The sequence below is a fragment of the Pararge aegeria genome, chromosome 2 (assembly GCF_905163445.1).
Source record: "Pararge aegeria chromosome 2, ilParAegt1.1, whole genome shotgun sequence".
NCBI lineage: Eukaryota > Metazoa > Arthropoda > Insecta > Lepidoptera > Nymphalidae > Pararge > Pararge aegeria.
The window spans coordinates 6292449-6307711 of NC_053181.1; the positions used below are offsets into that span (position 1 = coordinate 6292449).

Below are 15263 nucleotides of genomic sequence, written 5' to 3' on the forward strand. Positions count from 1 at the left end.
GCAACCCTCTTTATTCTAACCCCTTTTTTTAAGTTTTCCAATCTGCGTCCATCTCTGTTGCTTGTCAAGAGAATTCGGTCATACACAAGTGCCTTTAAAGTTTAAAATAAGTTTAATTAAAGACTTTGTGGTTAAAATTTTTTTTTTAAAGAATAATGTTTGTCTTCTCCGTTCGTTTGTGAGCCTTGTACGTACGTATTATGAACGCTGAAGGTCTAATTTGCAATGGGCTTCCGTACAGTTAAATTTGTAATATACTTAAGTTAAATGTTTATTGCAGGTCTCGATTTACCTGTATAATATGCTAATAATTTATACCGACGATTCTCTCAATTTCACGTAAATAATCGTTCAGTATAAATTTACGGAGTATAAATTACTAAGCAATATTTTATGGAGTTTTTAAAATAATAATGTTCGGTTAGTTGGCGTTTACAAAGTGACGATTGCTTTGCAGTAATAATGAGAATTGAAACCCATAAAAACGCTTACCAAATAATTTACGCAAAACTGCAAAAAAAAAAAAAAATTACTTATGTGCAAATTGGATTGAAACAGTTTTAGTATTTATCTGAAGCGCATTTAGAGCTTATAGTGTCGTGAATCGTGATTGAGCTTTCAAGGCTTTATTAATTAGATGTTAAGTATATATTTACAGTGGTTAATAAATTCACATTGTGCCTGGTAATCTCATTTTTAATGCACTGCATAATGCTCTCGTAGTAATGTTGTTATTTGATTATGTAACAAACATGTTATATTTTTATTAAATTATTTTTAAACGCATTCTTTTTTTTACTTCTGTACCAAAGACTTATTTAAGGCGCACCGCAAAGATTAGGAACGACGTTCCAGTTCTCCGCTTCATTTTTAATCATTACCTTTAGGTATGTGATGGTTTAGATGGGGTAAGCGACTTAATCACCTTCTCAAGACTTGAATCTTGAGAATGTGATCAATTCACTACATTGCTTTCAGCGAGATAATATAGCCCCGCACGCGCGTGCCATAAATAATATGTAAACGCGAGCCGCCCTCTAATATCTTTTAACATAATTGAATACATATGAAATATTATGGTTTAACCCTTTAGAAGGTAGGTATATCATACCTACTCATATAAGTCCTTCAAACTCTACCGAGCTAACGGGTCAAGCTACTGGCTCAATTGACTCGCATGAACAACTGGTGCAAACTGCGTGCACATGCTACTTACACAAGTTACTGGTGCAAGAATTTAAGCACATGCTATTGGATAAGTTCCTGTGGAATTTTTGAACGAGCTTTCTGCTATGCTTTGTCGTGTTGGAAACGAACCTAACATCCTAGCATTCAAACGCAGTGTGCGTGAACAGCGCAATATAGTTTGAAACGATGGATCGCTCTGATTGAGTGATCCTTGTTGCAACGCCCGAAATTAATACAGTCAAACCTGGGTAAGTGAGAACTGGATAAGTGAGAAAACTCTATCAGTGAGAGAAATAGCCAGGACCCGTCATTTTAAGCTCCCAAAACCTCTATTAGCGAGAAACAGAAACCTTTGTAAGAGAGTCGTTTTTCCCTTATGGACCTCCGTAAGTGAGACTGCTACTTATCTTTACCTCTATAAGCGACAGTCGAGCAAGCAATATTCGACAAAATTTATGAGTTAGAGAAAAACATTCAAAATACAAAAAAAAAAACCCAAACGAAATTGAAGGATTTTTTTAAATGTAAATAGGTAAGTTCTAAATAAAATAACATTACATAGTGCATTAATATATGTCTTGTTATTGCTGCGTACCTCTATAAGAGAGAAACGCTACCTATGTAGGTACCTGCATTAGCGAGAAACTCGGGTTAGTGAGAAACCTCTATAAGCGAGAATGAGATTGTGCTCCCTTGAACTCTCGCTTATCCAGGTTTGACTGTAATCATCTTGATCCACAAAATTCAGCCATTGTTCCATGCAGGGCATTGCGTTGTTATCTATTCGTAGAAGTATAATTTCTTATCTAATTTAAAGTTATATACGAATATAAAAACGTTTAATCCATTTAGGTATATTAATTATTTCACTAAGAATTCCAAAAATTAAACTTGTGCATAGGTTGACTATTTTTTCAGTGGTTATTCTGTGGGGCAAACTAAAGAACACGCAAAGGCAATGGCGGCCGAACAGCTAGTAACATTGAAAGGACGCCTGTCCTTAGACTATGGAGGGTAGAGGTAAGGAGAGTCATCTGTGTATATGAAAAAGTGTCGTCAAAATGTATTAAATTAGGATGGCGCCACATTTGCATCAGGGTAACTCTTAAAAGAAGCGCCAAATATAAATATTGTTAGAGTAGGCTTGAAAAATAAACATGGAAGTATGGAGATACAAGGAAGTAAGGTTATATTTACCACAATATTTTGTACAACGTAAGTTGTTGAAATTCTCAATAATTAACTACTTTAGTCGATAATGACATTAAATTTTTTAACTCGGCATACTTCAATTCATCTACGATTGCTACATTCATACCATACCCTGCGCATCCACCAGCGCCATTGTGGAGGATTTTTGAACTGTTATTTAGCGCATACACTGGACACTTTTTCAACTTTTCTCCCATATAAGATGACTCTCCTTACCTCTACCCTCCATACCTTTGACTCAGATACAGGACCTATAGATTAGATTGATAGTACTTGCCTTGACGGCTGCTTAGATATTATAACATAAGAAAGAGATGCCAATTTTATTTTTTTCCTTATCTCGGTGGCCTGTTTTTGTGACCCACAAATGTAAAATGAGACTTATGTGATACAAAAAATATTTGTCAAGTCAAGTAATTTTGATACAAGTTCATTTATTTTGGCTTCCAAAATGACGCAACCTCAACTGCAGTGCTGAACGTACCCCAAAGTAAGCGTAGCTTGTGTATATATGATCAGAGTCAAAATTCTAAGAACTGGAACCCCCAGTTAAAAAAAAAGAAATGTCAAAGTAGTTCGATTATTTTGTTTACAAATCTATTTTTGATGAATCTATGTGCTGAGAGATTTTAATATTATTTATATAGATGCAATTCCATTTTACAGAGATATTACTATCCATATTTCTATAAAAGCTTTTTAGAATTCAAATACAGCAGCTACTATACATTCCTACGGTAATAAGAAAAAATCACAATGGGTGATGTCATGCGTAAGTATTTTCCTTGTATATATTTTTCCAAAAATGATTAATTATTTATTTATATTGCTAGCTAAGCAAGTTCTATACCACTATTGGTATAGAACTCCAGACAAGTCAATTTTCAAATAGGTTGGAATGAACCCAATAGTTCTGCTACACCATAGTTACAATATGTTAGCTAACAAACAATTGTTTTTAGTTTTGGCCTTCGGATCCTAGTCCACCTTTTAAACTGGCTAGCAAGTCGGAGTATGAGAGTGAGGGAATAGAGAGAGCACCTGTGTTTTTGCACACACTTGTGCAATATCTCTAGTTGTAAAATTTGTGGAGTATGGCCATGGCTTTCGAAATCAGTCTGGGGAAACTGTTAATAATATTAACAGCTTATAAATGTGTCTGTATAACTGGATCTTGTAACTTATTTCTTTCTGGCTAGCCTTCAAGTAACTTGGCCCTACAGCTTGTACTAAAAGTTTTATAAAAATGTCTGAGAGAAAATTGAATAGGTTGTCAAATGGCATCAAGCAGTTTGCGCAAATAATTTTAGCTTTGTCTCAGTTGCTGTTGCAGAAGCGTTTTGCAGACGTGTTTGCATGGTGCATCAAATTGACTACAATAAAACCATCAATTGCTAAGCATATGCAGAACTGCCTCAAGCCTGCCTCGAAATGTGTTTGCACCCGAAAGAACAAACCAATTTGATAAAACTGTTAGAAATTTTTAGATTAATTAAAAATTAATAGAAAGTCTAAGGCCCGCTTAACTTAAATTAAATCCATTACTCGAAGTGTTCTTTTGTTTTAGAGTTTGAAACTTGGCCCTATCTACAAAATGTATTTTACAAAATTACAAGCGGCGCAGTATCATTTTCCGTTCAAGGTGATATGCATGCTACGGTGGGACTAGCTGAGAAACCAAGCAAAAACTGTGAATACTGGGTAATGTCACACAATATAACTAATATTTCTTAATTTATTTCTACTATAAGCTATCCCTTTATTGCAGTCTTAACTGGTGGTAATTGATAATGTAGTCTAAGATGATAAGGAGAAGAGGTAAGCCTCTAAGGGTATGAAAATTATATAAAACCCTAATTGGTTAATATACTGCTTTAAATTAGAATGCTAAATTGCTTGAGGGCACTACTTGTCCTAATTAGACATATTTGGTCACATTTTCATTAATTATAATTTCCACCTGCAATGGGTTGAATTTTACCTTTGTTTTGCTTACATTTATTTCAAGCTATACTTTCCTGCCTATTACGGCTAAAACATTGATACATACTTTCTAGTTCTTTACATAATCTTCAAACAGCACAATATTGTCAGCAAAACAATAGATGTTTGTGTTGGTTCCAATTTTATACCACCTTTACTTTTTCCATAGATATTCTTGGTAATTTCTTTATCTTCCTTGACACTGTTGTCTGAGGCTTGAAAAAATGTACTGTGACCAAGAGTATCAAAAGCTTTAGAGAAGTCTTGAATGTAAGGTTCTGGGTTTTGTGTTATTCATTGTATTTAAATAACCTGCACCAAAGGCCACTGAGGCACAGACATATTGGATTTTGCTTTGCTTCTCAAACAACTTTATAATATCTTTATTTTTTCATTTAGCCTTAGTTTCCTTTTTTCTTATTTTTTATTTAATATTATAAGTTAAGTGTGTTAATAGAGACACCCATTAGCTATAGTGTCATCAGCCAGACTTAGTTTAAAGGGTTTGCAGGTTCACACTTGAATGCAGATTGATGGTCCTTTTGATGACTATAACAAATAATTAGGGCCAATTGGTTCCTGAGGAACAGAAATAAACAATTCCAATTTCAAAACTCCTCCAGGCTGCAACTAAAATTTAACTCATTAGCTAACAAATTCTGGTCTTGACCTAGGATACAACCACAAGAGCTAGTGATCCATAGACATGCTACCAACTAGGCTATTGTGTAACTGGGTCACGATTTTCTAAATTTAAAATTTTCTCTTTTTTATGCTATTATCTTTATTTGATTGCAGGTTGTAATGGGACGTAGTCAATGCTGGTTGGAAAAAGATGGAGCACGCGCTACTAATGTTAAGGACTTGCCTAACATTCTGTCAAATGAAGTTTGTAATCGTTTCTGGATTTCTTGGCATAGCTCTAAATTACAATTTGGCAAAACTTGTGATGGGATCCCCCTCATATCTAAGAAAATAGATTCTCAAGATATACAATATGTAACATTTTCTGTCTATGCTGATAGAGGGAGACTGTTATGGAGGCTATATTGTAAGTCACTCACACATTAACAAAGTTTTTTTAATTTCTTCATTTCTAAGTATTTTTAATAAAAAATAATAAAAAACTAGTTTAGGTATGCAAAGGCGGTCTTATCGCTAAAGCGATCTGTCCCAGACAACCTTTACGTTTAGGCGTTAAAAATGTTTACTTGTGATGAACGGTTAGTACTGACTACTGCTATGATTTATTCCCTGACTTCGAAAACTTGTACAACAGTTAGTTTATTACTGATGCAGGCAGTATCGTTCAACACAATGATTAATTAAATTCTATTAAAATGCTAAATTCTAATCTAAAATGCTAATGTTTATAATTTTATTTTATGTAATAAACGAAAAAAAATTGCGACTTAAAAAAGAAATATAATAAACCTATAATTGATTGAGTGTAATGGCACCAACCAGAATTCTTAATTCTCACATTGTTTATTTTATTATGAATGTTTTTACGGTGAATTGCTGGCTGGTGTGTCTTAAGAATAAATAAAAAAATAAAAAAAAATTATAAAAAAAATTTTCCTTGTTATAGTGCCGCCGACGATTAAAAGTCCAGAGTTAAAGCTAGTAAAAAACGGTACCATGGGGTGGGTAGATGGATTTACTAAACTTCCTGATGAAGCTTTCATTGGAGGCTATGATAAAGAGATATTGTATATAATAAGGGCTCGGCACCGTGGGTCATTAACCCCTGGCAAATTCGTACCCTCTCTAGGGTTGGGCTTTATATCATGGGGTGGTGAAATGATTGAAACTGAAAAATTTGAGGTTAGTATTTCTACTTTTCTTAATATTATAAAGCTGATTTGTTGGTGAGTATGTTCAAATGCATTAATCTCTGGAGATTGCACAAAGGCACCCTTTGTTTTTTATTCAACTAAAAGTTAAACCTTGGCTGCAATGAAAATGGGCTAACCTGTTAGGGGGTATGGCAGTTTCCAGCTTTTGGAAGCAGTCAGAACGCTTAATCACTTTTCGATACGTCTTTGTCGGTAGGATACTAAATGTGTATAACTAGCCATGGCCAAAGCCTCTCCCACCAGACCTGTCCAGAGAAAATTCAGTAATTATAAATTCCCGTATTGCCTCTACTAGACATTGAACGCTTTTTTAAGTGAGAGGTCCCGGGACCTCTCACTTAAAAAAGCGTTGACCAGGAAAGTCGACAAGACCCAGTTTTGAATTTTGTTGAAAAATTAATAAACGATAAGCGACAATAAAGCTTGGGTATTAATTACTCACAGTCAATTTTATACTTAGCTTAAACTTTATTAATTGATTTTGAGATGGTGATAACAATATAAATCCCGGCTAAGTTTACTGTAAGTTATTTTTAAAATAAGGAAGCGTTTGTTAACCAAGTGGCTTAGTCTCATTTAATAGTTTTAAGTGACAATGTGAGATGAAAAAAACAAAAAGACATACTTCTCCTGTAGTTTTACTTTGACGAATTTAGTTATCGCCATCTCCTCGCAATAATAGAAACAAATATTTATGAACGCTTCATAGGTGCCTGTGAAAGGCCTACAGGAGATTTTTTGTTTTTTTTTTTTTTTGTAAATTACAACACGAGGTATGTTGTAACATCTCTGGTATAAGGCCTATTCTAATATTATAAATGCGAAGGTGTGGTTTGTTTGTTTGTTTGTCCTTCCGTCGCGCCCATACTAAGGAACCAACCAGATTTTGTTGAAAGTCAAAAGTCAAAAGTCAAATATTTCTTTATTCAAATAGGCACATATATGGCACTTTTGATGCGTACATGACATGTAAAACATAACATAGAATTGAGTTGATGGCGATAACTACATGCGTCAACTTAAAAATAAAGCTATGACAGTTCCAAACGTGCCCTGGTCTAAGAAGAAGCCCACAACAAACTTAGACGGTTGTTTTTTTTATCACCATCTCACATTGTCACTTAAAACTATTAAAGAAGCAACCTGGGCCCCAAGTCTGCTATTTTACAAGATTTGTCATTATGACACCATTCCATTGCAATCCAATTATCATTGTGCCAAAAGTTCGTAGTCTACTAAATTCACAATGGTCTTACAATTGGATTGTAATTGGATGATAATTGCATTGTGGTAGAAAGGGAATCAGTCAGTGTTGCCATTTGCTCAAAATGTGTTTGAGAAGTAAAATTTAAAAAACTACCATTAATTAATAATGCCCAATTAAGCGAATTTTTGATAAGAAATATTTTTAAATGTTATTGATTTGTGTTCTAAAGACGAACTTTGTATCACATTTAGTAAAACAATCGAAGGAATCCAAAAAACAAATATTTTGTGTGCCAAATTTTGTCAAAAATAATTATATTTAATCTGTAACTGTCGAATTGACATTAAATTTCATTGACGTTATTTCGTGCTAGTGAAAATATATAAATTATAATCAAAACAAACAAAATGCTCAACAAAGCAAACTTCGTCGCTGCTTTTGGAGAGTTAGACAGATCAGCCTGGACACTGCGGCTGTACCAATAACGGACGTTGCCCGGCGAAGCGGCATTGGGTTGCGTACCTACGCTCAAATTTTATAAATAAATTCCCACAGAAGAGCGAAAGTAAGTAATGAAATCTTGTACTGTTTAAGCATGATATGAAGTCTAAGTAGGTATCAAATTGGTGTGTTTTTTCAACAGTATCTCTGGTAATTTAATATAAAAAAACACAAATATGGGGAGTAATCAAAAAATCAATAAAATTCTTAAATTCTTTATTCATGTACGCATATCACAGGTGCTTATGAACTTGTACTTATCATGGTGGTGCTAACTACATTTTTTAACTTAAACCTAAAGCTAGGAGGTTTTCATTCCATTCTATTTTCTTTTAAAATTTTTATCTTTTATTAACTTGTGGACCCATTTAAGGTATTGCACAAATTGTGACCAGCATCCCTGTAAAAGAGTAAAAAATTGTTGTAGAATAATTAAAAACAATAGATTAATAGGACAAAACACTATGTTTAACCCTTGGAACACATATACTCATAATATATGCCTTTGTCCACAGTCTTTTGACAAGAGCCTGCTGCAGTGCCCAACCTTCAAGCAGACCCTGGTTTACTCGTTGAAGTCTCTGTGAACCAAGTCCTTATGTGATAGAGCTGTCCAACTTGGCTCTAATCGTGAACAAAGTGATTTGCTGTTATCTGTTGAAGAATTCTGTCCTCTATCTATAAGGAACTTCATCAGATAAAATAAATAATTCTTGGAATGAATATAAAAAGGGTAACAATAAAGGTTTGGATTTCAAAATGAAATTTGCTATTTAAAGAAAAAATTATATCCTCCTGCTTTTATTGGAAGCCAGCTGAAGAGTCTTCATTGTTTACATGTATTCATTTGTAAACTAAATTACTGTAAATAAAAACCATTGTTCAGTGTCTTATCTTTAAGAACTTGTATTATTTGTCTCCTCATAGATTTATAAAAATAATTTTAATAACACACAAAAGTTAAATGCCTTTTGCAGAAGAATTGCTTTAATTGTGTTGTGGCTTTTATATTGTGCCAAACACAACATGCATCTGCAATCTTGCCAGCAGTGCAATTGTTTAAAGCAAGTATGCATTACAATGCATACTTGCTCTAAACAATTAAACCAGAAAAAGATATTTGGAAATAAAACACTTGACAATCAAACTATGTACATGATTTACTATAGTTTTCAATCTAGGAGACCCTAACATGCTATCTAAAGCATTTTATTTACTTTACCTGAAACATTCTTCCAATATACTTTTACAGCGCTCTACTGTATTGCATACAGTCACAAGTTTCATGCATAGAGTAGTGTGGTGTATCTCCCCTCTATAGTATTTAAGATGTGGTCATCATAGTTTTCCACAGAGGAAAAACTCACCTGAAAATCCAACCAATATTAACCTTGACGATTAAAAATCTATATTGGAATTAATTAAAAAAACCTAAAATAAGTAATACCTAAAAAAAACCTCATGCCCCATTATCATTTAATGGAGTTAAGTGTTGGCTAAGTGGGTGACTCTGCCACACATTGGAGTTAGAGCAGAGCCTGGGTTGCAGGCACAATATATTTAAATCTGAGTCACAGATTGTTAAATAAATTGAAGATTATTGGCTAGATATATCACATAATATTAAAATATGAGTTCAATATTAAAGTTACTATTATTAAACAGTTAGGGAATGGAATACCTTAGTGTTATAATATTGCCTTTCATGAACATTTGGCCTTATTGTGTGTGTCCCATCTATGTATGATATCTGAAGTAATTTTTTTCATAGAAGCTGAAAAAGCATTCTTCTTGGTAAAGTACTCAGCATATAATTGGTAAAATATAATTTCTTAACTTAGCCTTAATGGCATCCTTATCACTCTGGACATTTAACACTTTTTATTAAATTTGGTGTTAAGCACCTCCGTTATTTGTCCCACAGCTCTTGAGGCAGTGATCTGAGAAACATTGTGGGGGGCTCTCTGCCCAATCGTTATTTTTTAGAGCCAGATGCATAAAATGCTAGTGCTACCAGTAACTGCAACAGAAATACCAGCATTACATCCATGCCATCATAACATATTCTGAGATATAGGTACTATACTTAATTAAAAAGCAACGAAATTTAAAGTGTTTTTCTTACCTTTGCCTCCGCCAATATTTCATCATTCCGACGTGGTTTGGGAATGCCTAAGTGGAGCGAGCTCTCACACTTGACTCATTACAGTCTGCTTCCCAAACAACTCCTTTTTTTATAAATTCCGCATCGGGAATATCCTAAAAGTAGTCTACATTGTTTCTTAGCAAGCTGCGGGCTCGACGGCGCCTGCTACGCTCAATCAAATGGTATTGAAGAACATCAATAGTCTTAGCCAACTTAAAAATATTCCACCTTAATCTGAATATTATGATCTCACACTTCACAATTTAATTGTAATCAACAATAATATTGCTAAAAAGCAATGACTGCAGAATTGCGTCTCAATGGTCTTACAATGATCAATAGAACTGTCAAAATATTAGCAGACTACCAATTCGTGCGATCATTGAATTGTCATTGTGCAGCAGACTAGCAAATGTTCATTGACGTGTTAGTGGTCTTCCATCGGAAAATCATAATGACACCATAATGACACCATTGTGTTAGCAGACTACCAAATATGCCAAAATTGACAATTATGAAGTCACTGATCGATCACTGACACACAATTGTAATAGCAGACTTGGGGCCCTGGAATAATTTACAAGCAAGACACATTCAAGCAATGCAAGCAGAAAGTCGCAGAGTAAAGAATATAACGGAGAACGTGCAGCAGCGTTCTCCATGCTACTACTACATTCTACTTCGATCACCAATCAGTCGCTTATTTAGGGCAAACTCTCCCACTGGGTTAGACCTTTAGTCCAGCAGTGGAAGGTAATAGGCATTTTTTTTAATTTATTAACTCATCACACATAATAAAAACATTTTCTAGTTGTGGGTTCGATACCCACAACTGGAAAATGTTTGTGTGATGAACATGAATGTTTCTCAGTGTCTGGGTGTTTATCTGTATATTAAGTATTTATGTGTATTTTATTCATAAAAAAATATTCATTAGCTATCTCAGTACCCATAATACAAGCTACGCTTACTTTGGGGCTAGATGGCGATGTGTGTATTGTCGTAGTATATTTATTTATTATTTTTTAATTTTAAATATTTCTAGGTCCTGTGTGGCTACAATTGTGTCTGGGTGCCGACACACGGCAATCAGATACCTGTAGGCGCAGTTGAGGGTGGTTACACGGAACGTAATCATGAGATACTTTACGTTGGTCGTGCTCTACACGACGGCTATCTAATACCAGGAAAAGTACAACCATCGCATTCGGTGTGTTACATACCTCACGACGATCGAGAAATTGGTAAAAAGGATTATGAAATTTTAGTTGATCCCCATACCAGCATTGAAAGTCCGAATCGCTATTATCTCGCTCACGTGGAAAATTCATCAGAGAACGCCTCTGAACAAGACGCAGATAATGTTATGCAAAATTTTATGGAGTATTACGATAATTTTCCACAATCCTCTGAGTCTGAATGAGAAACAAGAAATCTGAGCATCCGTGCCGCAGCATTGGTGGCCTTTTGGTTCTTGACCATAGTAATATTTAAGGATTTATGTGGCCTAATCATTTTTTAAGGATCCTGTTAGCAAGTAGAAACGAAACCTCAATACGGCCGTCTTCAGAAACGTATATCTCTCAGATAATTAGCACTCCTAATTGTAAAATGAATACATTAGAAAAGGGCAACACCAGACCCTCTTTAACTATTTATTTTATTTATTAGGTTTACTTACAAACACTTACACTAATACAACTGTTTTTAGAATTTTACCTATTCTTTTTAAGTGTAATGTTCTTAAAAGTAAACACAGCATATGAAAATATATAATAATACCATATAATGAAAAGAAAAGGTAAAAAACTATAAAATGTAATATGCAGGTTAATGAAAGCCCTTCATTTGTTTGTTATTTTTTATTTAATTCTTTAACCTCTTAGGTATTCAGAAAAAATAACATTGACTTCCAATGGTTGCAAAGCGAAAGTTCTGCATTATAGATATTAAATAATAGAAACAAACCGAATGAAAAGAAAATACTAACCACAAAGTGCAATGTAAAAAAGACCATTTTCCAATTTTTTTCTTTGGAGGGGTCTACAAAACGATCGAAACTAGTCAGTATGTATACCTAGTAAAAGTCAGTATTTTCAAAATGTATATAATTAAAGAAATATGTATAAATATCTTATATTAATAATATTTTTTATAACCTAGTATGTAAAAGACAGTTTATATAAAAATAGTAAAAAGTATTCGTTATTTCTGTAATCATCAAAATTGTTTAATTTTTTTTTTTTTTTACGTTGCCCAGGGATGATGATCCGTGGGTTATTATTTATTGATACTATTATGTGTTGAAAAGTCAGAAATCAACAAAAAAATGATTATCTGAGGAAATATTTAAGAATTATTATATTTTTGGCTTCATATGCGACTAGAGGCCCGCAAGGGCATAGGTTCGATTCCCGAGTTGGGCCAAAAGTTGTAAGGTATTGGGTCATCTGTCAAGAAACTCCAACCCAGAGTTTTGAAATTGGCCCAGTCCGCCACCCATGTGTGGGAAGCAGGTTTAGCTGTCACGTTTATGGAGCGCATAAGTCGAAAATGCGGTGACTAGTTTTCTTGTTTTTTTTATTCCACTACAGGTTAGGACTTAACTGCAATCTCACCTGATGGTAACTGATGATGCAGACAAGATGGTACCGGGCTAATCTATTAGAGACTATGGTAGTCATACCCCCTAATCGGTTTCTACACGACATTGTACCAAAATACTAAATCTTCTATCTCCTTTTAGTCTTTTTTTGTAGGGTGGTAACTACCGCGACCAAAACCTCCCACCAGACAGGACCAGAAAAAAATCAGAAATAATAAATTCCCACATTTCCCCTACCGGGCATCGAACCCGGGGCTTACTACTTAAATTTACAGCGTTTACCATTGCGCCAGGGAGGTCGTCAAAAGAGTGTGGTTTCAAAGGACTGTTTATTGAAACCATACCTACAGATTTCGATAACGGGTTTCATAATGTATATAAAGAAAAATTAACACCTCTTAACAATGGTAATTTACAAATTTCTCTCTAAATTAATCTCTGTATTACGTAAAAAAAAAAATTACTACTTTTTCTTAGAAATATTAATATTTAATTTTATTGCACTTGTTTTTTCCACACAAACCACAGCGGTCGGGTCGCTAAGCGAATAAATGGAGCGGGCAATTCCGAATGGATTATTATATTGTTTTTTTTTTTTTGGAAATCGAATACTAATAAAATATGTACATAATACCTAAATTAACGTGTTGAGAAGACAGTAGCAAGGTTTGCTTGCTCGCAATCGAAGAGTCGTTTTGGAGCATAAAATTACGTCAATGTCGGAGTGAAATAGATCTTATTTACACATAGTTAAAGCTCAAATATGCCTACAATTCTATAGTTCGGGCTTAGGTCCATTTTATTGTGATACCGTGTTTGGTACTCGATAGCTCGGTTGCGAACAAGCAATTTGTTAACTAAGGCTAAAGATTACAATAATAATATAATATGGTGATAGAAAGTGATTTCATTGGTGATTCGAATTAAAGTTATATGTATATTGTGCATAATCTGTGACATAATCTTATTAGAGTCATAGATAATTATTATAAGTACCTAGTGTAGTAGAGTGTAGTGTATGTTATTTTTTATGAATCTATATTTTATTACTAAGTAAATAGAAAACTGAAGTCCTTGTTAAGGTTAATTCTATCACGGTCCTCCTTGTGATTATGCATGAAAGATGTATTTAAGCTTAAGGTGGTTTGAATATTTTGGTTTGAGGCATGAAGAAGCAGGTCCCTCCGCTTCTGCCCATCAATCTGAGACGTTGGTGTTAAGCCCCATTGGCCTGTAATAACACCGGCAACCCTTTAGACCGTAACACAGCATTGCAGCAATAATGCTTAGCGAAATAAATAAGCAAGATGGTGATACTTCTCCAGACGAGGTCCATCACAAAAAGCTTCAATACTACTAAATTATATTTGTTGACAGCAGCCACTTAGAAAAAAAAAATTGTATACGTAATCCATGTGCAGTGCCCATACTAAAATATTCAAAACCCGCACTTAAATGTACTTAATTACTGTAATCTTTACTTAATGTAATCAAGATTTTAAACTAAGATTTTCGTGTTTAATCAACATTTCTTAAATATAGTTCAACGGGTACGTACCACGATAATATTTTATTTTTTTATTTTTATTTAGAATACTTTATTGCACAAACTTAGAAACAATACACGAAACACACAAGAAATGAAAAAAAAATAGGTAAAAATAAACCTAAGTATTAAAAAAAATAAAAATAAAGTTAAATACAGTTCATCATCAGTCAGAACACGAAAGCGGGTAGTCAGATTCTGCCCGTGACATCCAACTTGACATCTCGTTCCTACGCAGTCCCGTCGTGACCACGATCCATGGCAACTGGGTCGAAATATCGATATAAATCCAAAATATTATCGTGGTACGTACCGCAGTCTATATTTAAGAAATAATGTAATCAAGTTACTTAAATGCCTTCACGTTAAAATGCAAAAAACTATAATTCAGCAGGTGCCTACTTAAAATGTGTTTTAAACAAATAAAAGTGTTTACGAATCTATTTTAGTAATTAATGCAACCTTGACCCCTACATGACGTCAACGTCATCAGTGACGTCAAATCTGTAATAATAATAATCTCTTTATTAAGACAACTAAGGCCCACCTTTGTTAGTAATACAACTTAAACGACTTATGTTAGTATTATTTAATAAAGTATATTATATTATAAGAAAAATTACAAGACAATTCGGTTTACCATACAACCACCGACATTAAGTGTTGCAAGATAGGTAAATCAAACTTTCCCGCTAACATATTTAAGATACTGTTCGAGCTCGACCGCAACCTTGTCAGGAGGGATGCCGTCTTTTCCCTTATAATGGCGTAAAAATCATCGACTGCTCGCGAAAATCCCAGACGTCGAACAGAACCTCGGCAAACCCAACAGTTTCCTACACTTATTATTATACTGCACACGTGATGTGTTCAGTGCCCTTTGGGTATACCCACCCACATGCCTTAAGGCCTACTGTCAAACCTTCTACACGGGGTACAAGGTTCGACAGTAGGCCTTAAACAACGTTACTTTCACTTCATTGCTACATCGAGCGAACCTGCGGGCCAACATGTTA

General features: G+C 34.3%; 1 protein-coding gene across 2 annotated transcripts; it reads left to right on the forward strand.

The window, feature by feature from the left end:
- Positions 1-2781: 2781 nt before the first annotated feature.
- LOC120627904 lies at positions 2782-11769 on the forward strand. Of its 2 annotated transcripts, XM_039896035.1 has the most exons (6): positions 2782-2890; positions 3067-3172; positions 3968-4101; positions 5182-5434; positions 5975-6210; positions 11142-11769. In XM_039896035.1, the coding sequence occupies exons 2-6, from the start codon at positions 3157-3159 to the stop codon at positions 11517-11519; spliced, it is 1017 nt and encodes a 338-aa protein (XP_039751969.1). In that variant the 5' UTR covers positions 2782-2890; positions 3067-3156; the 3' UTR covers positions 11520-11769. The 2 variants fall into 2 exon arrangements, with proteins under 2 accessions (XP_039751969.1, XP_039751961.1); XM_039896027.1 differs by lacking the exon at positions 2782-2890 and having other exon boundaries at positions 2983-3172.
- The last annotated feature ends 3494 nt before the right edge of the window (positions 11770-15263 follow it).

Coding starts and splice junctions, on each gene's coding strand:
- LOC120627904 (XM_039896035.1), top strand. Junction 4,102..5,181: donor GCAAAAACTGTGAATACTGG/GTAATGTCACAC, acceptor ATTTGATTGCAG/GTTGTAATGGGACGTAGTCA. Junction 5,435..5,974: donor ACTGTTATGGAGGCTATATT/GTAAGTCACTCA, acceptor TCCTTGTTATAG/TGCCGCCGACGATTAAAAGT.